This window comes from Fusarium verticillioides, chromosome 6 (genome assembly GCF_000149555.1).
Source record: "Fusarium verticillioides 7600 chromosome 6, whole genome shotgun sequence".
In the NCBI taxonomy this organism is placed as follows: Eukaryota; Fungi; Ascomycota; class Sordariomycetes; order Hypocreales; family Nectriaceae; genus Fusarium; species Fusarium verticillioides.
Genome location: NC_031680.1, coordinates 3,872,841 through 3,895,718, shown reverse-complemented (window position 1 = coordinate 3,895,718; position 22,878 = coordinate 3,872,841). Strand labels below are relative to the sequence as shown.

The 22,878-nt window shown below is 47.4% G+C and overlaps 10 protein-coding genes across 10 annotated transcripts; 3 read left to right on the top strand and 7 right to left on the bottom strand.

Annotated features, from left to right (window-relative positions):
- Nucleotides 1-720: 720 nt before the first annotated feature.
- Nucleotides 721-2,532, bottom strand: FVEG_01519 (hypothetical protein; the record flags this gene model as incomplete). Its single annotated transcript, XM_018888527.1, has 5 exons — nucleotides 721-1,206; nucleotides 1,257-1,447; nucleotides 1,503-1,941; nucleotides 1,996-2,291; nucleotides 2,343-2,532. The coding sequence occupies 5 exons, from the start codon at nucleotides 2,530-2,532 to the stop codon at nucleotides 721-723; spliced, it is 1,602 nt and encodes a 533-aa protein (XP_018744449.1).
- Nucleotides 2,533-3,366: 834 nt separating this feature from the next.
- FVEG_14854 (hypothetical protein) lies at nucleotides 3,367-4,231 on the bottom strand (the record flags this gene model as incomplete). The annotated part of the gene is made up of 4 exons (XM_018903871.1): nucleotides 3,367-3,403; nucleotides 3,456-3,575; nucleotides 3,627-3,700; nucleotides 3,749-4,231. 4 exons carry the CDS (start codon nucleotides 4,229-4,231, stop codon nucleotides 3,367-3,369), a joined length of 714 nt encoding a protein of 237 aa, XP_018744450.1.
- Nucleotides 4,232-6,243: 2,012 nt separating this feature from the next.
- FVEG_01520 (hypothetical protein) lies at nucleotides 6,244-7,334 on the top strand (the record flags this gene model as incomplete). The annotated part of the gene is made up of 5 exons (XM_018888528.1): nucleotides 6,244-6,266; nucleotides 6,311-6,579; nucleotides 6,634-7,065; nucleotides 7,118-7,224; nucleotides 7,275-7,334. 5 exons carry the CDS (start codon nucleotides 6,244-6,246, stop codon nucleotides 7,332-7,334), a joined length of 891 nt encoding a protein of 296 aa, XP_018744451.1.
- Nucleotides 7,335-8,518: 1,184 nt separating this feature from the next.
- On the top strand, nucleotides 8,519-9,262 carry FVEG_01521 (hypothetical protein; the record flags this gene model as incomplete). Its single annotated transcript, XM_018888529.1, has 1 exon — nucleotides 8,519-9,262. One exon carries the CDS (start codon nucleotides 8,519-8,521, stop codon nucleotides 9,260-9,262), a length of 744 nt encoding a protein of 247 aa, XP_018744452.1.
- A 344-nt stretch (nucleotides 9,263-9,606) lies between these two features.
- On the top strand, nucleotides 9,607-10,818 carry FVEG_01522 (hypothetical protein; the record flags this gene model as incomplete). The annotated part of the gene is made up of 5 exons (XM_018888530.1): nucleotides 9,607-9,771; nucleotides 9,818-9,925; nucleotides 9,976-10,524; nucleotides 10,629-10,702; nucleotides 10,758-10,818. 5 exons carry the CDS (start codon nucleotides 9,607-9,609, stop codon nucleotides 10,816-10,818), a joined length of 957 nt encoding a protein of 318 aa, XP_018744453.1.
- Nucleotides 10,819-12,213: 1,395 nt separating this feature from the next.
- Nucleotides 12,214-13,401, bottom strand: FVEG_14855 (hypothetical protein; the record flags this gene model as incomplete). Its single annotated transcript, XM_018903872.1, has 3 exons — nucleotides 12,214-12,972; nucleotides 13,031-13,270; nucleotides 13,324-13,401. 3 exons carry the CDS (start codon nucleotides 13,399-13,401, stop codon nucleotides 12,214-12,216), a joined length of 1,077 nt encoding a protein of 358 aa, XP_018744454.1.
- Nucleotides 13,402-14,397: 996 nt separating this feature from the next.
- On the bottom strand, nucleotides 14,398-15,252 carry FVEG_01523 (hypothetical protein; the record flags this gene model as incomplete). Its single annotated transcript, XM_018888531.1, has 1 exon — nucleotides 14,398-15,252. The coding sequence occupies one exon, from the start codon at nucleotides 15,250-15,252 to the stop codon at nucleotides 14,398-14,400; it is 855 nt and encodes a 284-aa protein (XP_018744455.1).
- Nucleotides 15,253-15,469: 217 nt separating this feature from the next.
- FVEG_01524 (hypothetical protein) lies at nucleotides 15,470-17,637 on the bottom strand. The gene has a single exon (XM_018888532.1). The coding sequence runs from the start codon at nucleotides 17,624-17,626 to the stop codon at nucleotides 15,578-15,580; it is 2,049 nt and encodes a 682-aa protein (XP_018744456.1). The 5' UTR covers nucleotides 17,627-17,637; the 3' UTR covers nucleotides 15,470-15,577.
- A 1,232-nt stretch (nucleotides 17,638-18,869) lies between these two features.
- Nucleotides 18,870-20,522, bottom strand: FVEG_01525 (hypothetical protein). The gene is made up of 2 exons (XM_018888533.1): nucleotides 20,185-20,522; nucleotides 18,870-20,064 (listed from the first exon to the last, which is right to left on the bottom strand). Exons 1-2 carry the CDS (start codon nucleotides 20,395-20,397, stop codon nucleotides 19,339-19,341), a joined length of 939 nt encoding a protein of 312 aa, XP_018744457.1. The 5' UTR covers nucleotides 20,398-20,522; the 3' UTR covers nucleotides 18,870-19,338.
- Nucleotides 20,523-20,908: 386 nt separating this feature from the next.
- FVEG_01526 (hypothetical protein) lies at nucleotides 20,909-22,686 on the bottom strand (the record flags this gene model as incomplete). Its single annotated transcript, XM_018888534.1, has 4 exons — nucleotides 20,909-21,555; nucleotides 21,616-21,735; nucleotides 21,783-22,063; nucleotides 22,112-22,686. The coding sequence occupies 4 exons, from the start codon at nucleotides 22,684-22,686 to the stop codon at nucleotides 20,909-20,911; spliced, it is 1,623 nt and encodes a 540-aa protein (XP_018744458.1).
- Nucleotides 22,687-22,878: the final 192 nt, after the last annotated feature.

Below are 22,878 nucleotides of genomic sequence, written 5' to 3'. Positions count from 1 at the left end.
AAGTGGCCATGCGAGGCAAGTTGCTCCATCTGCATATGTTGTCAGGTTTTGGAGGGCAGTCTCAGCCATGAACTGACGTAATTTATCTATCGTGACCGTGATGATCCTAGCCTGTACATAACCTCCACTACCCGACTAACGAAACCAGTGTGCTGAATCTAAAAGTAATACTCAACCTTGGCTCCTTGATTCTCTCCTTGGCAGGTTATATTGTCAGTAGGACAGAGGTAAGAAGGGGAGCAAGAATTTCCTATTGGCCTCTGATCAGTAGTGCCTTGGGTAAAGTAACTTGTCAAAGTTGACTTTCAACTTCTTTTTGGTCGAAGATGAGACCACCTGGGGCTGAACTCATAGAGATGGCTTAGAACAGATCATTCATGTCTCAGATATCCTCGCCTGGAGGAACAAGTAACTGTAACTTATTTTACACCCTTTAGCGTAGTGGTCAAGCAACTATGCAAGCCCAAGGTGGAATGCAGAATATAGGTATACTGAATCATAGTGCTCACGTTTCTAACTTATTCTCTCAATTTGCAAGGATTTTAATAAAAGCCAAAGATGGAAGTTAGCACGGTCGTGATCGGGAACATAGCTTTAAGCAAATTGCAAGCGGAGGTCGTCTTGAACTCTAACGTGACAGAGCCTACTAAGTGTATAGAGAATATCCTGAGAACTATCATCTCTACAGTATCATCCTATGCAACACACGATATCCCTCATTTAGGCCTTGGATGCCACAGAAGCCTGGCTGCTGGCCTTGAGATCGCGCTGCATCTGTTTGGCCAACTTGACGTCAAACCCATTCTCAAAGACCTTCCTAACCTCTTCAAGCGGAAGCCCCTTCACTTCGGGATAGAAGAAGATGACAAAGATCCAGCCAAAGAAGCAGATACCTGCGTAGAAGCCAAATGCGCCGCTAGGTGTCATGGTCTTCATCATGGAGAGGAAGGTAGACGCGATGATTAGGTTGCAGCTCCAGCAAGTCACTGTGTTCATCATCGTGCCAAGAGCGCGAACCTCCAGAGGTAGGAGCTCTGTGCCGACCCAGCCGATGGTGGCTACACCTGTAGCGAAGAAGGCGACATAGAATATGATGGTGACAAGCACGACGATGCCAGCCCAGTTGACGGAATCGGCCTGGAGGACGAGATCTTTGGAGATGGGGATCCAGTGGAATGCGACGGCGGCGATGACCATGCTTATAGCCTAAGACATGTAAGTATTGTGACTTTGCCTAGACCTTGAGAATATCTTACCATGCCGAGCACAGTGACTAGCAGAATGATACGGCGCCCAAGCTTATCTATGACAACCAAGTTGACGAATGTGAAGAGGAAGTTGGTAGCACCAACGACGATGGCGACGGCGGTGGGCTTGTTGAACCCGACGAGGGAAAACAGGGTGGCGGAGTAGTACATGAGAGTGTTGAAACCGCCAAGCTGAGAGACTGTGATGCTGTCAGCGATAAAGGTTCAGGCCCGTAAGCATGTTGGAAGACTTACTGGCCATGACGGTACAGGCAGAAATCAGCGCCCGAAGGTTGGATGGCACACAGTGAAGCTGCTTGAACTGCCACCAAAGAGACTTACTGGCCATAACCGAAGACTCGACCTCCACAGTCCAGATAATGCGTTCGAGTTTAGACCTGAGCTGTTCCTCCGTAGCAGCTGGGTAGACCCGTCGGAGACACTGCTCAGCTTCGTCTCTCTTTCCATGCGCAATAAGCTGTCGAGGCGATTCGGGGCAACGAGGCAGCAAAGCGGCAAGGATGATAGGGGGAATGCCGCCGATAGCGATCATATATCTCCAGCCGTGAGGAACATCAGTGAGAGCTGCTCCAAGACCGTAAGATACTAGTTGACCCAGTGTCACACTGAGGTTATCGAAAGCAATCATGCGACCGCGATATTTGGCCGGGGCGAGCTCTCCGATATAAAGAGGCTGAATACGTTAGTGGCTTGGCTCGAGACACCCTGAGTAGAACCGGGCTCTTACAATGATCATGGCAGCTGATCCTACTCCGAATCCCACAATTAGACGTCCCGCAGTCATGGCGGCAATATTGAAGGCAGCGGCCTGGACAACGGATCCAACGAGGAAGAGAAAGCAACCAATGTAGATTCCAAGCTTACGGCCGTATTTGTCAGCTGGAAGGCCTGCCATCAGAGCACCGATAAGAGCGCCGCCAGAAGTGATTGAGGTAATAAGCTCTTGCTCATGAGAATCGAGATCATGGCCGAGATCGTCGCCGATAGTAACCAGAACAGCTGAGATGACACCAGTGTCATAACCTGGTAGATGCCGTCAGAAAAGTTAAGAGGGGAGGTTTGTGTGCTACGTACCGAACAAGAAGCCGCCCATGGCAACGGTGAATGTGATGAGCCAAACTGATTTGGAAGGTTTGGTATCTTCAATGGAGTAATCAAATTCGACAACGGTGCTGTGGGACTTTTCAAGGTGTTCGACATTGGTGGATGTTGACTTCTCTATGGCACCCTCAGTTGAGGACTTGTGATCATCGTGAGAAGACATGTTGAGGGTGGAAGACTGAGATAGAGATGGATGTTGCGATGCAGATGAGTGAGCCTGTCATGAGGAAGGTATCGGAGCGCAGCGCCATTTATATACTCTCATGAGGCCAACGATTCATGCTACAATTACAGGCTGTTTCATTGGCCTAGCTCCCTCTTACGATCCCGAAAAACCTAGTTTTCTGGGGGTTTAGATCGCTCTAAAAGTTGGGGTATTAGCGGGGGCAGTGATTGTAGCCTGGGAGTTTTGCACCAAATCTCGATTCAAGAAACGGTCTTCCCCAGATAACGACCCCGCTCGTCCGTAATGAGAGCCGTCGGCTCCATGATCTGTGATTCCCGAGCGTGAAAAAGAGTCTGAGGTAAAAAAAACTGCCTTCCTGTCTGCCGGAGCTGGTTTCCTTGAGTAATTAGCAAGGTAAGGTCCAGTTCACTGCGTGGTCAGGGCACTTGGGTTAGCGGGGAATTGGCGTCGAAATTTGCGATTCTTCTCGTTTTGGTCTTCTTGTTCCGGACCTTGCGGAGACCGTTTTGTTTGTACCCGGAACAAACACCCCAAATCTGTCACGGGTCTCGTACCTTTGGGGCGAGTGCAGATTAGTGGCGCATCTCCAGGACTACCCCATGGGGAACCATGTAATGTTCTGGCTTTGTTTGCCGATCATATGTGCTTTCACTCTTCTCCGATAGGCTTATTGGTCCAAAGTTGATTCTTATCGACAATCATTGGAAAGCCCAGGGTTAACAAGGTTGTTATAATATCACATCAGAGCGCTTGGTACGCATATGTCAAAGACTCAAATTTATACAATCCATAGGTATTATCATGCCCTGGCTAAAGCCATCCCCACGTCTTCTGCAGACTGTCCTTTCTATAGAACATTAGCTTCCCGGTAGTAAATGAAGATATGAGTTGAACCATACATGTAGGAAGAAGGCCACCCAAACCGATCAGTTGCATTACTTAGAACGCGAAGGAGGGTATCCTGCTCAGCGCGATTGTTGAAAAGGTCTCCGACCAATGCTATGGCCATGCACGCAGGCCTCAATACACATAAGCTTATTCGTACAGGTTCGGGGTCTATATAAACGTACAGGTATGTTGGACTAGCTTTGCCCATGCCAGCGGCGATTGCGCAGACTATCTTGCTATCGTTCTTCATTTCGACCTACTTGGTATTAGTCAAACATCCCTCGGTGTCACCGTGCTTCTGTACCTCTATTTGCTTCATTTTCCTACCCCTTGCGAGCCCAATCTTTGGAAGACGTGGATCGTGAGACATGAGAAGCATCCTGCTGAGGTGATAGTATTGCAAGCCAGCAGCCACTGGTTCGCTATATAGCCATATTTCTGGAAGTACTTGTTTCTCGGCGTCGTTGCAGGTATATATAGGATCGAAGGAATCTGGTTTTGTCTCTGACCAGATAGTAATGTCTTTCAGCAGTGCTTTATAGTGCTCGATGTCTGTGTTATCTGAGAAACAGTATCGGATGATGTCTGTTAATTGAAGGAGCATAAGATTCGCCCAGTCTTTGTCATCTACCGTGGTGAGTTTCCTTTTCGTGCACGGAGAATCCAAGTATGGTGGAAAAGATGCCTGATTGACAATTGCCAAGTAGGCTTCCAGTCGCAAATTTACCCACCAGGCGGCTTCGGGGGGATTCTCTCGTTCAAAGAAGTCTGTCGGTTCACCTATCATGTTCGCTTGACTGAGAGAGGGAGGGGAGACCGATGTTTGAGCTGTGCGTAACTGGGTAATTAGTGGGAGTCCTACACTGATAGAACAACAACAAAGATGCTTTAGATAATAGAAAGCACGAAATAGTAACGATCAAGTCACTGACCTTCCATGCTTCGCGCGAATCGCGATAATAGGTCTGCAACAGAATTGATCTCCTCTATGGAAGAATTAATGCTTGGGTTGATGCTAGGTGAACTTTGAGTGTAACCAGAAGATGACTCAGCCGTGGAGTCCAGGCAAGTCGTACCAGTCCTCGCCTTGCCAAGATGTGTCGCGGCGATCATCAAGATACATTCGAGAAGTTGAGGGTATTGCAGCACTCGAGTTGAAAGCCAACTTGAGAACGACCGATCTGGATCCCCAAGATCGAAAGCATCGCTGAAACCGGAAAAGAAGTGACGAACCAACTCTGCGTCGTCTCGCCTGAGCACGCAAGTTGGTAGACGCAGCTGGTACCTATCACCGTATGAAGCGTAAGTCTCCTGTGCTGCAAATTCAGTGCTGTTTGGATTACGATCAATCTGCTGAGTTGAAACGTTTGTGTATTCATGAAACGTTAGCCCAGACAATTGTTCAGAATGCTGGTGAAACGACAAAGTGGAATGGCCTTGTGGTTGAGTATCTGTATACGAGTAAGTCGAACTTGTAAGACGTTGTTCGCCACCGTTGACATCATGTTGACTAGCCACGGATAGAGGGCGATCTTCTTCGTCTTGTCTTCCCAGGGAGTAAAAGGCCTGGTCTTCCGAGGAGCTGAGGTAAGCTTCGGGGTCTGAAAACGAGTTAAATGATCGAACGATGTCCAATGTCTGATCCACGAATTCGATCCTCTGCTTATCAAGTCTACACCATCGTTGGTTGGAAGGAAAGTCGAGTCTTCTTCCTCGCGTTCTTGCCCCTTCTTAGTACCTTGTTTACGCTGGGATACTACCATTGCTTACTTGGAGCCAAGTCTACTATGGCGAAATCGGCACTGAAAGCTCCTGTCACAATGGAGGTTTCTCGTTATACACTGGGCACATGGCTCATCATCGTCGCCTATGGTGTGGAGGTCATGTTAGCATTTTGATCCTGTAGATAGAGTACGAGACAAGATGTTACATTTCAGATGTCTAATTAAACAGGCCTAAATTTAGCCGCAATCGATATATCTTTACGACGGAGCTCACTTCAAGCGGCAATTCTGGTAAAATTCAGTCAGATAACTATAAACGAAAATCATTTGCCTAGACTTACCTTGCAACCCGAGATTCTTTGCCCAGCCCGTCCCATATTGTTAAGAGCCTAGGAAAGCAAAGACGCATGGAAATAGCGGGGCATGAGGCACAACCTGGGGACGGGAAACTTATACCTCCATTTGGCTCGGTAGGTAGGTAATTCCGGGTCCAAGTGGATCACAAATCACTGTCACTGTAATGGTGAAATACATAACTGGGATATTTGTTCCGGGGCTAGTTTCTCGGAGCTAGTATTAGGCCCGGAACAACTGCACCAAATTGAGCGATTGTCTGCGGGGAAGTCTATCTACGGTACCACTCACTGCAGCTAAACACTATGAGTTGTATGCCCAGATATCGAATCTTAAACTGATGATGCATCACGAGTGTTTCGAAAAGTAATTGCCATGGCGTAAATTGCGCCATTAGTTCATGTTACAATTCTTATCACGATTGAGTTTATGAATTGCCTAATCATAGTACTGCTGCTCCCTTCGTCGCCTCAATGGCGGAATCCCCTATCCATGATACGGTCATGCCGCCGTCTCTATTCCTTGCAGAACGATCCCCAGAATACAAATCAGGCGAAGATATACAGTAAGCCTTGTCGCAAGCATTGAATACGGGTCTCGATTTAATGCACAGTAAGGCTGTCTTCTCCAGCGTCTTTCGCATCCAACTGTCATATTGGCAGCCCACGTGGATTAACGTCCCCGATAAGAACTAGACGGGAAGCGTTTCTCTTGTTAAATTATGTGCAAGATCTCTCATCAAGGGTAAGCTATTGCCATCCCAACAACAGTGTCTCGCTAATGTTCAGTTTCCAGATTGATATCTGCGATCCTTCGAAGCGCTTTGGCCGTGAAGTGCCGAAGAGGGCTCGCCAACTTCCCCTGCTGGCATACTCCATCCTAGCTTTCTCATCACGTCATCAGGTCATGATCACTGGTATTGACGACGAAAAAAGTGAAGAATATCATAGTCATGCTCTGCGTATTTTGATCCCCATTCTCGATGACCCGATGTCATCGTTGGATGAAAACCTTCTAGCAGCAGCAATCCTTCTGAGGCTGTACGAGGAGATGTGTGGTAAGTAGTCTCAACAGAATCCTCACTACGGCTTGCGCGTTAATGATCTCAAAGATGTCGATACTGGAACCCATCTCATTGGATGCGCACGACTGTGGAATAACATCCCCGACTTCATAGCTGAAGGCGGTTTGAGTGAAGCAGCGAGCTGGATTCTCCTCCGACAGAACCTGCACATCTCGCTCATCAAAGGCGAGCCCATGCAAGTAGATCTGAACAAATACAGGCGTTCGAGGTCATTTATAGAGACGACTGATGAGGACTTTGCGAATCGCATTATTCTTATCTGCTGCCAGGTATTAGAGACTTTTTTTGGCCCAGGTGCACAGCCTGATTATGAAGCGTGGGTGCATCTTGGGAAAGAGGTTGCGCTATGGCATGATTCGATACCTGCGCATTATCATCCTTATCACTCTGACATGGAGGGTGGTTCTGCTGGTGTCAAGTCGGCGTTTCCTGTAGTATGGATGATGAATCCTGCTCGGGGTGAGTGCATTGAATACCTGCTATCTGAGGAAAATAACTTATGCTTTGGCAGTTATGGGATACCAGCACTATTGTCTAGCTCGCATCCTGCTGCATATCTCTGAGCCCAGACTATGGGTCTCCAGTTTGAGAACTATTGAGCATCGGGTAGCTGCCGATGTATGTCAGCCATCACCACGGACGCCTTTTTGCTAACATTGAGATAATAGCAAGCGGCCTTGAATGACCTTCATATCGCTGTCGGTCTCGGCATCCACAACCCTTTGTAGTTGGTGCTGGGTTCACTGTACACCACATACTGTTTACTTGTGAGTTAGGAATAGATCTTGTTTACAGAATTGGTCACTGACAGTCTAGGTGGTTGCTTATTGACTGATCCTGTAGAACGACAGGAAGTACTTGATTTCATTGACGGCTTTGGGAAAAGCGTTGGATGGCCAGTACATCGGCTTATAGATAAACTAAATGCGACATGGAAGTAAATAATACACAACTACGAGTAGCCTGTCAATCAAGCAGGATATTTAACGAACCAGACACTGTCAGTCTCTCAATAAGAACAAAGGCAGAGCTCTTTTTATCTATGTTATTATAGATGCTCAAGATCGCCATCATGACTCCAGGAGCATTGGTGTCTGAGTCCCTGGCCAGCCGGTTTGCTGAGCTATGTTGATGGGGTTCTTGGAAATGAGTGGGAACATATAATGGAATGGCCAGGAAACATTGTTTTTAGGGGAGATCTTGTTATTAATAGGCATATTATAGAACCTTTGTATTCTTCAATAGAGACTGGTAGGTAGAATGACTTGACCCAGTTACTTCAACCGCACTAGGTATAGTCCAGAACCTGAGACCACGCAGAAATCAGTTGAAGTATTTATTAGCGCCGCTACCTCTGTGAGTGGCCCTCGCATAGGATTGCCAGCCTGATTGATGGGATTTGATGACAGCAACATGTCATGTCAAGGTTATGATAAATCTCGTCTAAATGTTTAATGACTCACTTTATCATGAGTTCAGGAGAAAAGCTCAGAGAGGTCTGGAGAAAGGTGAATTTCTTTAGAATGCAAGCCACGCTATTGTTTACGATAGGAGAATGCTATTGGCTAGAACATGAGATACTAAAGATAAGAGAGGGCGACTGGCGTTTATAGCAAACTCTAAATTGCAAGTAGTTACGGAGAAGACGAGCTCAAGATTTTACCAAGTTCGGTAATGACTAGTCTCTCTACATAAGTAATAAAGGTATGTTAGAACCCACGCTATCTCATCAATTGTTAATTGATCCCTAGACCTTACTACATCTCAACTACATATCAAGCTAAAACACTGAAAAATCCCAATCGACTCCAGCCTTTAAAAGGCAAATTCTATTAACGGTCCCGGATTTACTCCATATTCTTATATTCTCTTAACTCCTCCCAATATCATCACACGAGTAGCATAATTAAATATGCATCTTCTCCATTTTCTCTTGTTTATGTTGAACTTGGCCAGGGCTACTCCTGTAGCTCATAAGGACTCTTCGCCCAACAGCTTTCTTAACTCCGAAGACGACTCTGTCCGTGTTGCTGATAACCCTGATTTCTTCGACTTAGGTAATGGGAACACAGAGACTCTAAAGAGACACAATAAGCGCACGGGCCCACCTTACCTCCTTGAGTACACGAAATGGAAGATCACTTTGGAACGACAAAAGGGGGACGATCGGGACTTCAAGAGGCCGGGCTGGCTTATCGGGTTTCGGGAGCCTTCTGCTCACTGGGGAGTCCCAGAGGGCCACGGCAGACCTTGGGAATTCGTTATTGCGCCAGGAGAATATGGACCAGAGACAGTACGGAACGTTGTGAACGGAGACATGTTTTACACTACCAACTCGTACTTTGATCTTTTTATCAACGGAAAGAAACCTCAGCCGACTCGCCGCACATACACCGAATATACCGATTTTAGTTCTTGGGAGAGGCAAGGATACAAGTTTGAAATCATCAGAACCGAGAACGATGAATTGGCTCTTGAAAACAGAGCCGCCTGGATCAGTCTCCCAGGTAAAAAGAACTTTCAGCCGACTAGCGGGTATATCGCAATTGCCTTCCGGTATCAGTTCAGCGGCGAGGTTAATCTCAGTAACGGGTTAACAACTTACGAGGCAAATATCACTGGAAATTTTGTCCAGACAGGAGAGATGTTGGTTTAGCAGTTTACTCCTTATGTACACTTTAGTCTTAATACTCACACTAGTTGAATACATTTTATAACGTGGCCAGGGGGCCACTATCTGTAGCCAACCACAAACACAAGTCTTCTCAGTCTCAGTTGTATTCTTCCCGAGAAAGTCGTGGTGGAATTCGTTGAGATTCTGACACTCCAATGTGAATTGGTTAGCATCAGGGCGCAGAGGGAGCAATTGAGGGTGGCATAGGTCTATCCTTTGACTATAAAACCATGCAGCCAACCCACGTATTAACTAGCCTATCAAGCAATAACTAAGTACAGTCTCTTCACATATTTACAATCAACCACCAACTTATTGCATCTGCAATGTCTTTGCCGAAAACTACAAAAGGCTGGGTTGTCATGGGCAAGGGCAACTTCGGTAACCTCAAGTTTGACACCCAACAGCCTCTTCCCGAGCTCTCCGACAATGAAGTGCTGGTCAAGTTCCATGCAGCTTCTCTCAACTTCCGCGACATCATGAAAGCCCAGGTAAGCAAGCACTCTCTCCCACGATCAACCCGATCAACTTGCTCAGGGCACTTATCCTTTTGATGTCAAGGAAAACATCATTCCAGGATCTGATGGTGTGAGAGAAATCGTGGCGATCGGAAAAAAGGCCACCCGCTTTCAGAAAGGGTCCAAAGTTACGACATTGTTTATGTAACTCATTTTGGTGGACCTTTGACCCCAAAGGTCTTGGGACTGGCGGTCGGTGGCACTGTTGACGGCACTCTACGGGAGTACGGTGTTTTCAACGAGAACGGAGTCGTGGAGATGCCCAGGAACCTCAACTACCTGGAGGCTGCAAGGCTGTCTTGCAGTGCCCTCACGGCGTGGAATGCTCTCTACGGGCTCAAGGCAGTCCTTCCCGGCGACTGGATCTTGGCACAAGGCACTGGTGGTGTCAGCATCTCTGCTTTGCAGTTCGCAAAGGCTGCGGGTGCCCGAGTCGTTGCCACGACGTTCTCAGCTGCCAAGGCTCAGAGGCTGAGAGACCTAGGAGCCGACCACGTCATCAACTACAAGGCGAATCCGAACTGGGGAGAGGAAGCCAAGAGGCTCATCGAAGGGGGTGTTGACCATATCCTCGAGTTTGGCGGTGCGCACACTATCGCACAAAGCCTCAGTGCTGTTAAAATCAATGGCATCATCACCATCATCGGTTGGATTGGTGGACCGGGAGAAACCGGACCGAGCTTCGGCCAAACTCTGTCCAGCATGGCTACCATCAGGGGAATCGTCGTCGGGAGCCGAGATCAATTCGAAGCAATGGCACGTTCATGAGATTGTTTTCCACACTGGCCCTTTCACCTCTTTTCATTTACCTGGTTACTAACTCCATTAAGGTTCGCGCAATTGAAGCTTCCGACTTCAAACCCGTTCTCGACGAACAGCTCTTCAAGCTCGAGGGGCTCAAGGAGTAAGTCTACTACTATATGCCATCATGACTTAGAAGCCAGGCTAACTAATCCAAGTGCTTACCGGCATCTGGTAGACCAGAAGTATTTCAACAAAGTTGCTATTGAGATTGGATAGTAGAGTTCAAATGAGACATGCTGTTAAGGGGGGGTGGTGTAAGTATTAGCAACCGGGTCTCTCAGCTCAAAATAACAATCATGAAGAGGTGTCACTGTTTGTCGAGCTAAGAACCGCTTCTGGGGTGATAGGATGTAGCATCAAATTATCATGTATTCAATCCATTAAGATTTAGGTCTCTCTAGCTATACGTTCAAGGGTAGTGGACGTAATAGATTGACAGCTCAATATCTAAAACACTAAACATTATATCAAAATAGCCGACCGAGGTATAAAGAGGCATATAATCACATGCTAGCGAATTAAATGTTGTCGCTCACAGCTCCATCTTCTAGTAACACAGGAGTAAATACAGAAAGGAATAAACCTAAGAACACCAAGCTGCTCCATGTAATAATTATCCAACTTGAAGACACCCATACATGCGGCGCTATCACTTCTGACTGGAGACTGGGTATATAATAGAGCAACAGTGTAGGGATCAGGACAGCGCAAGACATTAAAGACCTTACGAGTATAGCTCCACTTAGGGCTAGTCTTTTCTTCTCGATACCCCATTCGACCACATACCACAGGATCGATAGAAGGATGGCTAGAAGAGACGGCCAAATGAATTCCCAGGTAGCATCTGTATCCACTTCAATGGCAGCAAGAGGTAAAAGCAACAATGGGAGGAAAGCTAGAGTCAGTTTTGGAATCTTCCAAAATGAGTCTCCAATCCAGTGGGTAGCCGCGAACGTTATAACCATGGTTATATACGTGATCAACAGGTCAGCTAATGCCCTCCCAGCGAACCTGATCTCGGGATCATCAGAGGGGGATCCCCAAAACTCTGTCATTGATACAACAGTAAGGGAAAGCAGAGCAATGCCGTTTGCCGATCTCTTCAAGGAGATAATCCAATACATTCTGGAGATCCATAACGAACACAGTATCCAGAGAAGCTGTAGAAAAGGGTTGAAAACGAAGAATGAAAATGCGAATGATCTGAAAGGTTGAGAAATGCCACGAAGGTCGTCAACAACGAAAAAGACGCCGGCTTGTATGTAGCCGAATGCTGCCAGACAAGCTGCACCATGGTAAGAGATAGAAGCCACGTACTCGCGATCAATTCTGCTTGGATCATTGTCTTCGAACTCTGGCCAGTCAGGGTTGCTAAGATTTATGGCCCATTGCCTTATACGCCCTCTTTCCCTGGGCTTTGATAAATAGGAGAGATTCTCGATAATAGCAGCCATAGGTGCTAGAAGAAGGATTAGAGGTAGGGTTTGACCGAAGGACCACTCGTTTTCTTCTTTAGGTCCCCGCTTTCGAGTATATAATAGTCGTTTTGTGCCCCATATGAGCGCAAAGATTACCCAATACACCTGAGAATTATTAAAACCTATAAAGAAGCTATAGCTTAAGGGGCCATACCTCTGCTAGGAACGATGTAAACAGATCAAGGTGGATGTTGATCAAGCTAGAAACCGCAATGGCAAAAGGGTCATATATCAGAATTGCCAAACGCTCTAGCCTTCCCCCCCTAGCTCTAGGGTCCCATTGAGGAATATCCTGGCTTCCTCTACGCAGCTGTTGAGTTGATGCTCCTCTCATTGCTGCACCAATCAGTCGTAGCCATTTCTTCCCAGCTCCAGAATCTACTTCAGAAATGCTCTGACTTCCCCCGCGCTGCCTTCTAGTAGATACTGTTCTCATTATTGCACCGATCTGCCGTAATGATGTCTCAAAGCCTTTGAACATCTTAGCCATACGGATAGAGAATCCATAGGCGAGAAGACATATCATCTTCACCATAGATTCGAACGTTATTGTCTGCGTGTTTGGTAACATTCTAAAGTAGCAAATAGCAAAATCAGCCGGGCGCTGTGAGCGACCTTCCCAATCGAAGTGGCCTGTCAAACCGACGGCAACAGAGAGGAGCAACAGCATAACGGACATGAGAGCTACTCGCCATGACAGTTTAACGCGTCTGTTTGCGAAGTAGTTGCGTAAGAAGGATAGAGTTGCTAGGTGTGTGATATTCGCAAGCCATGCCAGGTAGACGATTAATTGCCAGTGATAAGCCGATAAGCCGCAACGCAAAGCAATATAGCCACTGACCAGAATGGATATCCCCGTGAAGATCTGGATATCCGAGAGGGCAATAACACACTGAGAATGGTCAGCTTGGTTCGAAATCGACAGACGCTAAATAAATTAGAACTCCTACTTTATTGAGTGCAGGCTCTAGCCGGGAGGACTGGAGCAGGTGGGGATGCCGAATGTGAAACAGGCTCGGTAGTAAGCGGACTAGTCGAAGAACTGAAAAGTCAATGTGATTGGGATATTGAGTACGCGTCTTTGCATTCTTCTGCCTGAAAGGGTCCAACTCGGGGTTGAAAGCAGCCAGATAGTATATTATAAGCAAGAAGACAACTATCCAGGCAGTCGAAATAAAGGCGACCATGACCTATAGGGTTGTCAGTTGCCTTGGAGAAGATAGATGTGAAATGGGGTGCGCACGCCAATGCCTGCAACGTCGCCATAGGGTTGGATCTCTGATGGATGCGATGAGCAGTCGTAGCTGCAAGTATTGGACATTGTTTCTGTCGAATAGCTCGAGTTATTGGAGATTTTAGAACGGTTTGGAAGGCTACGGTATGAAATAGCCCAAGACCTATGGTTAAATTTGATCCGTTGGTGACTTGGTTATCTGACCCTTTATTAAAGACAAGTATGCTGACGCAGCTGAAAAGATTTAAGCAACTTGGCGCATGCTGTAAAGCCAAAGCAATTATTTTGTTGGTTGGCTTGCCGATACAGGGGCTATGATAGGATTGTCAGACTTCTACTGCTTGGAGAGTGCCCTGGTTTATGCAAGCCAGGAGATACATTCATTCAGCCCATAGGCGCCAAGACACGGCAAGTCACTATAATTATTGGTTTGGGGCCAAACAGGCACAAAAGTCAGCTATAAAAGTGTAGGTGGGGTTGATAGCCGCGCGCGTGCCATTGATAGTCCAATAAAATATCAACTGTTCAAGGTACAGCCAGCCTCATTCTGCTATTTTCAAGCCCCCAGCCACCCTCTTCCACGAATCAGTCAGCTCTAGCATGAATCTAGGGGTGCTGAAAGCGGTCGCGCTCTACAGAAATCCTATCAAGCTGCTTCAAGACCCCACTCAGCGACGTCCATTCTATAGCCTCAATGGCAGCCATCACATCTTCTGGGCTATGGATATCTGAAGCATGTATATATAAATTTTGTTCAGCTTTTGCAAGTCCCCGAAACTGGCCTTTCATGAACTCGAGCGAGGCATCGCCGTCACTGCCTCCCTTGTATTCAGGAAACCAGTTCGAGAGCGGCAAATGAACAATCTTTTTTCTAAAGGCGGAGACGTTTGACAAAACGACAAAAAATGGCGTCCGGGTAAACCACCGTGAGTTGACCAGCGAGTCAAAGAGAAGCAGGTTCTCGTGGAGCTTGCTTACGGCCCCATCTTCTAACAGGCTCCGGTCATAGAGGGCTAGGTCACAGATGAACACAAGACAGGCCGCGTCATCCACTAGAATGTGAATCCATTTTCGCCTCTGTGTTTACCGATCCGTGATTTGTAAAAGTCGCAGCGTGTGGTTGTCCCGATGGATGAGGGCCTCTCGAGCTACTCTCCCCAAACGGCGGTGGTCAAAGTGGAACCAGTCATGTTCGGTAGGGATGTACTCTGCCGCAAAGATTCGTTTAAAAAGCGAACTAAGACTCTCATTTGCAGTGCAGGGGCAGGTAAGGATATGCGGAAAGCGGTCGTTCAAGAATCGACGCTCGATGTCTTCGAGATTATGGCCAAGCTGCTTCAGCGCGAGCCGCAGTTCTTGGTCGCAATACATGCTAACCATGCCTTCAACAGTTTCTTCATCTTCTGGTCTTTCGCTCGACACGATCTCCTTGACACGCCTCAGGACTGGATGAGTATTGGTCCATTCTGGTTTCCAAACACTTTCATCGACGATCTGCAAACATTCCCGGCATATCGACGCAACGAAGCGCCTCGCTTCTACCCGGATATCTGCGCGTTCATCGTAGGAAAGCGGGATCTCAAAAAGGCGGGTTTGTTTCAGAAAAAGACTATTCTCGAGCTCATCGCCGAAAAGAATGATCTTTAGTTCCCGTTTGCTCTTCTGGAACTCGGCAGCGAGGTATCTGTCAATGGCACGTGTTCGTGCTTCCGCCTCGGTAGGGTAGCTGGGCAAAAGCGGAAACTGCCCTTCTTCCGACCTTTGAGGCTTTACGGATACTGAGCGGGGGCGAAGGCTCTCCCACCACGGCACACGGCTGTTCTTGGTGCGGGTACGTCGACTTTTGCGTCCGTGACTGGTATTTGGCTGTGGACACTTGAGACAGTCATCTTCAACAATGGAGGCCTCGATGTAATCGTCCTCTTCTTCCCGGATCATGACGGCTTGCAACTAGGCGATATAGGCTGTTTTTGCTAGAGAAATAGAGGAAAGTGGACGGTTTGGGCTATTACCCCGCTGGGTTCGGCTACTGCCTGATGAGGCTAAAGGAAAAGACGATGTCGCTCGCCCAATAAGGTTGCCACAATGGTCATAAATCATAGTTATAGAAATAACACATCTAGTAATGCAGCAACGATATAACTATACTTAGTAATATAGCTAAAGAATATGTTTTTTAAAAGCTTAAAACTAGTTAAGGGACTTCTATCCTGTAATTATCATTATACCAGCGTTCCTCTAAACCTTTACCAATTTTAGCTCTTTAGCTCAAGAAGCCTAGATGCTCTCGATCATCATCCACCACCCTCCCCCATTCTAATAATAATCGAAACATATAAATCTGCATATCTTCAGGTCGTAACGCCCTCTGAGCCCAATCACGTCCCTGCTCCGCGATCTTTCGTGCATGCTCCTGCCCATCTTCTTTACCAGATAAATAGTCAAATAGTGCCCAAACGCCAGAACCCAAACGTATATCAAGAGGGATATAGTGCTGCCACGCAGTAAGTCGCTCATCGAACCATGCTTGAAATATTCCCGCTCGATAAACGACGCTTCGGCTTTTCAAAAAGGGCAAGAATCGGCCACTAAACCCTGCTCCGTCCATGTCGATGAGATGCCGATACTTCCAATTGTCTTCGAACGGTGTGATTGGGGCTGAGAGCCTCCATTCGCCCTCAGAATCCCTGATTTTGTCCTCGGATGAAACGATATGCATATCATTAGCCCACTTGTTGAATGTATGCTGTTCGGCAGCGCAATCGGCTTGGTGGCATTTGTGAATGGTTCCCGAAAATGAAACATTGATGGCCAGAGTCTTTACTTCGCGAGTCGCCTCCTGGTAGGCTTCATGTACAAACCTGGCTCGTAGGAAACCCATCCACGAAGTGAAGGCTGCATATCCATCTGAACTCGACCCCCTCCAAAACAGGGCCTCGGATTTGTCGTTCCAAGCTGGATCAAGAGTCTCGTTATAGAGACTCTTCTTCTCAAAGTTCCAGGGAGATGGGATCATAATATCAGAAAACCCTCCCACACGAGCTTGGCTGAATATGGGAAACAGTTTGTTCGTTCCCACCATAGCTGCTGGTGTATTGACAAAGCCATTGAGATACGCTATGTCGGGTTGATGGCACAGATCGTTTGCAAGATCAGTATCGCTTATTAATGTTCCTTCGTCGGTAAATATTGAATGTGGAAGCATGCAATCCACGCAAAGAGTGCTCCAGTCCCACCAACGCTTTCTGCGAGCTAGAGATGATGGAGGACATGAAGGACTGACCAGGTCATGGTAGATCTGCCAGCGGATATTATCCGAAAAGAAGGGCGACATGACCTCCGTTGGAAGCGGCTTGCTGAAATATGACGGCCATTGTGATCCGTTCAAATTTTTCGTCGTGCCATTCAGCAATCTCTGACCCGAACGCATCATGTTAGCGATTACGTCCTGCGCTACAGCTTTGTGCGTGCGCATTTCCTCGAAAGGTATAGCCATTTGACATTCGTCCGCGAGATTCATGGCAATATCCATATCTGGTAGCCACTTGACAAAAGGCTTCATCATTCGCTGCATCGAATCCATCATCCAGCGGTGAGATCCCGGTATATGTGGCGAGTAGTCGACCGTACCATTTCTTATGCGAAGCACACCGACACCCACGGACGAATACTCGGCCAAATGAGCCGTTCTGTCCCGTATGGTTGCCGGCTCAAGACTCCAAAAGGGCAGTAAGTCATGGTGGATCTGGGTGAAATCGTCAATAACAGGCGACGCGTTGTCTATAGCAAATTTATGCCATTTATCAAAATTAGGTGGAGGAAACATTCCATGTCTTCTCTTGTATTCTTCGATGGCTTCTTCCAGCGTCCGACTCTCTGCAGCTTGCTCTTCCCATTGCATGAATCTTGCATGTGCGGCCATTGTTAAATCATCAACAGCCCTACTCAGGGACAGAGACGATGAATGCGATAGGAAGCTTGCAATCAGGAATGGCATCACACATATGCCAAGAAGCATCACTGCAATATATCGGTGTTTGGATGAAACCGTTGAAGACGGAAGTGCTCGTGCTTGGTGAAGCTCACAGCAACATAAAGCCCAAAATAGGATGGCCACTACTAACTCGATACTCAACAGATCAGACGACCTAAGCGGTAACAAGACTTTGTGCCCTACCATTGGAATGTTACCTCCAAAGAGGAAAATTGGGCTGATGAGCAAGGCTAGAGTTGCTGGACGGACTGAGCGCGACAATGAAAATGCGCACAGCACAGCCACTGCTGTGAGTAGAGACTCGACAACGAGATCCATCAAGACTTTCAGAGGCGGACAAAAGGTCCAAAAAAGATCTGAATCCTCTAGCAGAAAGGGAAATGCTAGTATAAACGTGACAACTGCTGAAGAAAAGAGCCCGAGAGCTACAAAAGTGGACATATTTGTTCGTTGCTTGATGCTTTCGTCGTGGAGGCGCTGTAGGTTTAGAAGAAGAAGAGCATCAATGACGCAAGAAAGGACCTGGGCACCCAAGATCAGGGTCCTCCGTTGCCATATTGGAGGACATATAACTCCTGTCCTTGTAGTGAATTGATCCAGAGCCGATGAGGCCGCGAATCCCCAGAGAAAAGCTAAAAGGCTACGTAGAAACATGAATCCATATTGTCCAGGGCTCTTGGTAACGATTGGCTTTGAAGATGTGTCTAAGCGGAAGGTGTCATTACAGACAAATACTAGAAATGGCAGGAATGCCTACATCGCCGTCAGTTAATTGATTCCAATGATTCTTGGCTAGCATGTCTAGAACTACTCACCTCGATCCCTAGGACACTGCATTGCGTCGTGCGAACAACAACCCAAAATAGTAGTATTCGTACTACAATGCACCCAACCATGAAGAAGAACAACGCAGGCAGAGAGCGTAGAGTTGATACACATATTGTTATTAATTGTGAGAATCTCTTGCGCAGACTGGTTGTTTTTAGTGAAAGGTAGAGAGGACCTATTGGCGGCCTTTCAGCATAGCGATCTGGATCTGAGTGTCGCGAGAAGCCTATTGAAAAGAATGCGGTTATGATGAGGACGAAAATGCCCAGATGGATAGGGCGTTCTGAAGAGTCTTAGTGAAAGTTGTGAAGCGAAATGCTTCATCATCGTACCGTACGCTGCGGAGGTGTGATATCTCGACGACAATAAGAGTAAACTCGAGACGAAACTTCTGCATAGCTGATTAACACTAAGCTGCAACACTGCACTTTAGGCTTGGAGCGGATCACACCCGAACAGGATTGCCTGCATCGCTGAAACAGAACCACATACAGCACATGTGGTCAGTCTTAACATTATATAGGGAGCTTCGTGAGAGTTGAAAAAAAAAAAAAAAAAAAAAAAAGATCAAGACGTTTCGTGAGGATACATTGCTTTTGTGCGGAGTTCGTCTCTTTGGTCGGAAATAACAGAGTGTGATTAACCTCTAATTTGATGCCTGAGGACGTTCGGAGCCTTCCTAAAAGAGAATACTGCAAATCTGTTACGTCACTGAAGATTAAAAGGAGACATTGTGACCAACAAATCCCTCGCGCTGGGGAATCCCTGAACGTGATCATCACAGTTATGCGTGTAGCGTACGTAATGAGCAGGCCCGTATTAGTAATACATTAATCTAAAGACTACATAAGCATGACCGACTAAAAATCCTCAGTATCCTCTATAACAGGTCTGATGTAATATTTATAGGTTTTGATCAGCCTTGTGTAAAATCGGTTTATTTCCATAAACAGAACACGGATTTCGGCAACCAGTCCTGGCCACTCCATTGCATGAGAGCATGACATCGGTGTCTCTTAGCATGAGCTTGATGTTGCCCAGCCCATAGTGGTGCTAAAAGAACTCGCTGTCGCTGACTGATATCCTTTTCACAGCGGCCAGTATTGTCACGGCAGAATGCGGCATCTCCTGCATTTCCATTAGCAGCGTCTAAACCCAGCAGTGAGAATGCACAAGAGTTGGTGAAACTAAAACTGCTAGTCTCACATAGTTAAGCAGCAGCACCCTCGCATGTTTTCTTTCGCAATGATCCGCTTGGCCTTGATTGTCCGCTCCATCATGATCCATAACAGAATGGGAAGGACTCCTCCCGGTGTCGGAGCAATTGCTAGATCACTCCGATCAAAAAGAGAGTGGCTAACATCGCCGATGACGCCTTTTTCTGTGACATAGAAGCCAAGATCGACTAAGACGCTCACTTCCGGCTTGACCATAGATGCTCTTATGAACCCGGGTCCTCGATGAAGTTCCGAGATAATCATAGAAGCGCGTGGTGGTGCCTGAACTTTCTCCCCAAGAGCTTCATCATTCTCTTGAATGGCATCATGAGATGGATCGAAGTCTTTGGACGCGCTCACGTAGGGGAATTCGCGCTTCATCTTGTTGATAAACTCTTTCGTAATGATGTTGCCGAAACCGACTATCTGGATTTGAGCCTGTTGTGCTGACTCTAGTAGCCCATACCTAGCCAGCAATCGGACCAAGGCGTCTACAGCAATGTTGTCGGCCTCGCCTTTATCGTATTCTTCAATATTCTTGAAAGGATCGACGTATCCCATGATCTTTGCTTCATTCAACTGCTTAGGCAACGGGCGCTGTATAAGAATGCCGTGGATTTGAGGGTCCATGTTCAGCTCTTTGACTTCGTTCATGACCTCTATTGTTGACGCGTCGGCGGGCATCTCATACACCCAGTAGTCCACGCCAGCCTATTCCCCGAAAGGTTAGTTATGCTCTGCAAGGTAGAAGCGGGGGGTGTTTTTTATGCCACGTCGCAGCCATTATCCTCCTTCTGGTCCCTGGCATGGACGTGGAAGCTGGTGACTTACCCGTGCAGCAACGTGAGCCTTGATCTTGACATAGTCGACAGCATCAGGGCCCGTGTTGAAGAACAAAACAGCCATGACTGGCTTGACGCCTCCTTTGTCGGCTTTTTGATGACACCATCGCTCAATGTCGTGTACGACCAGGTCTCCCGTGAGAAGGCGAGCCGAGCCGTTCTGGTACGCCAACGGTAGAGTCAGCAGCTCAGAGGCGTCCATTGTAGCGCTTTGTCTGTCTGTTTGCTAAGCTATTGAAATAAGTCGGAGGCGCTAGGAAAGCTGTTGTTCTTCTATGTCATTATTGTAATGTGAGATGCGATATAGAGGGACAGGATATCTCGAGGTTGGACAGGAGACAAAGAGGTAGACGAGGCGGTGGACCGTGCACGTGCCATATGAATGCTGGGGCCAATCAGGACACCGTCTCTGAGACAGCAGAGTAGACATGACAAGCCAAAAAGCCCTTCGGCCTTCTTTTACAATTTACTTGGCTGTCATTCGTTGCTGAAATGAAGCCAAATCGTGATAGACTCTTCAAAAATAATCCTAAGGCTATATCGCGATAGTTTCAAGGCTATCGCTTCGATGGTGTTTGGGGGAGAAAGTCGTAGTCTAGATGAACAAGACGTCACAGGTAACGAAGAGCATTATTAGCTTTATGTGATTAGAAAACTAAGTAACAACTAAAGCAATTAAATCACATTGGGTAGGCTACTTGATCGTTTTGGTCCTAGACCTTGCGGTCAACATTCTCCTGCTCAAGAGTCGTGGGCATCTCAGTGCTAAAGACCTTGGACTTGACAGGCTCGTCAACAGTGACATCGGCAGCCTCGCCGTCAAAGATGACAGCAATCTCCTCCAAGGCCTTGCCTTTTGTTTCGAGGAACCAGCCGTAGGCGATAAAACTCTCGACAATGAGGACAGCAACGTAAACGAGGTAGTACCGCCACCCAATGCTGTCCAATCCAACAGGGTTGACATACTGATTGACGAAAACAGCACATTTCGTCGCAAGGACATACACGCCCATCCCCTTGGCTCGGATTGAGTACGGGAGAACCTCAACCGAGTATGCAACAGGGAGGGGCGAGAAAGCCATGCAGTAGAAGATCTCGTACACAAAGATGAGTGCCATCACTGCCACGCCAGCAGACTTGGCCTCCGTGGCAGCAAAGCGTTCTGATGCGATGGTCCATCCTGTAAAGACTAGCAACATGCCAATTGTAGAGATTCGGAAGAGAGGACGGCGACCGACACGATCGACGAAGCAGGCGCTAGTAAGAGCGAGAGCCCAGTTCCAAATGTTGATTAGACCGTTGACCAGGGCTTGTGTCTTCTTGTTCGTGATACCGACGGTGTCCATAACTCGAGAGAGATCTACAAAGTCATCGAGTCAGCCATTGGTGCTTCAGATTGTGTCTGACGAAGTTGACTCACAGTAAGAGATCAATCCATTTCCAGACCATTGAGACATTAGACCCATGCAGATGACGAGGAACATCCTGTAGCGGTTGCCCTTGGTGCTGACCATAGACTTCCAAGTAGTTTGACCAGATACTGTAGAGTGTCAGTAGAGAATGAAAGAGCGTCAGCGAGCGACCTACACTTCTCTTGCTCAATTGCTGCTCGAATCTCTTCGTATTCCAGCTCTACCAGTTCCGTCTTGACACCTTCTCCATGATATCTTGTAAGAGCTTCGAGGGCCTCTTCGCTGCGGTCGTTCGAAATGAGCCATCGTGGGGATTCGGGGAGGAACCAGACGGTCGATAGCTGGATAAGACTGGGTGCCATCTGAAGCAGGGAAGGGATTCTCCATGACCATGTGCTGGGGATCACTCGAGTGCCGTAGGTGATCCAAGCAGCGGCGATAGAGCCCAGGAACCAACTAGACGAGTCAACAAAGGCAATAAATAAGTAGAAAGAATCGACTTACCAGGTGTTGCAGATAGCTGTAATTGTGACTCGATCCTTAGGGTGAGACAGTTCACTAACCATGCTAGGCGACGCAGTCGTAGCAAAAGACAGCCCAAAGCCCAGGATGAAACGGCTGACAACAAACATGGCAAAGTTGGTACTCTCGCACTGAAGAATAGCACCAGCAATCATAATAATGCTTCCAGTAGTGATACCCCACCGTCTACCATATTTATCAGCAACAAACGGCGCAACAGGCGTGGAGCAGATGCTGCCAAGCGACATGATAGCGCTCATAAGTCCAAGCTGAGAACCTCGTGGGTTGTCAAAGAAGTCATCCCAGTAGGAGACAGTCTGCAGGGAGTTCATCATACTTCCATCATACCCAGAGGTTGCATATGACACGACACATGCTGGGAAGAGGAGGAAGTAAAGATGTCGCCGCGCAGCTGACTTGTACCAGGCTGGAGACTCTTTGGAGAGCTCGGATATGCGCGAGGGCTTGTATGCTGCGTCGGTGGTGCCTTGTTGGCGGGCTTGCTTGGCGAGCAAGTCCTGCTTTGGGGCTGGGAGACGATTGCGAAGAAAGTTCATGGTGAGGGATCGATCCAAAGAAAGTTATGGTGTTGATAGAGGAGATAAGCGCAGATCACCTTGCATGGTTGGTTGTCTTATATATGTGTTTGTGATGTGATCAAATACCGGGAGTGTTTTTTTGGCTATATTGCTACCACCCTAGAGTGCACCGGGTTAGTATCCGAAAACTCAGGTGTCATTCACCCCATC

Coding starts and splice junctions, on each gene's coding strand:
- FVEG_01524 (XM_018888532.1), bottom strand. CDS start 17,626: ATGGATCTCGTTGTCGAGTCTCTACTCACAGCAGTGGCTGTGCTGTGC.
- FVEG_01525 (XM_018888533.1), bottom strand. CDS start 20,397: ATGGACGCCTCTGAGCTGCTGACTCTACCGTTGGCGTACCAGAACGGC. Junction 20,065..20,184: donor AGGCTCACGTTGCTGCACGG/GTAAGTCACCAG, acceptor TTCGGGGAATAG/GCTGGCGTGGACTACTGGGT.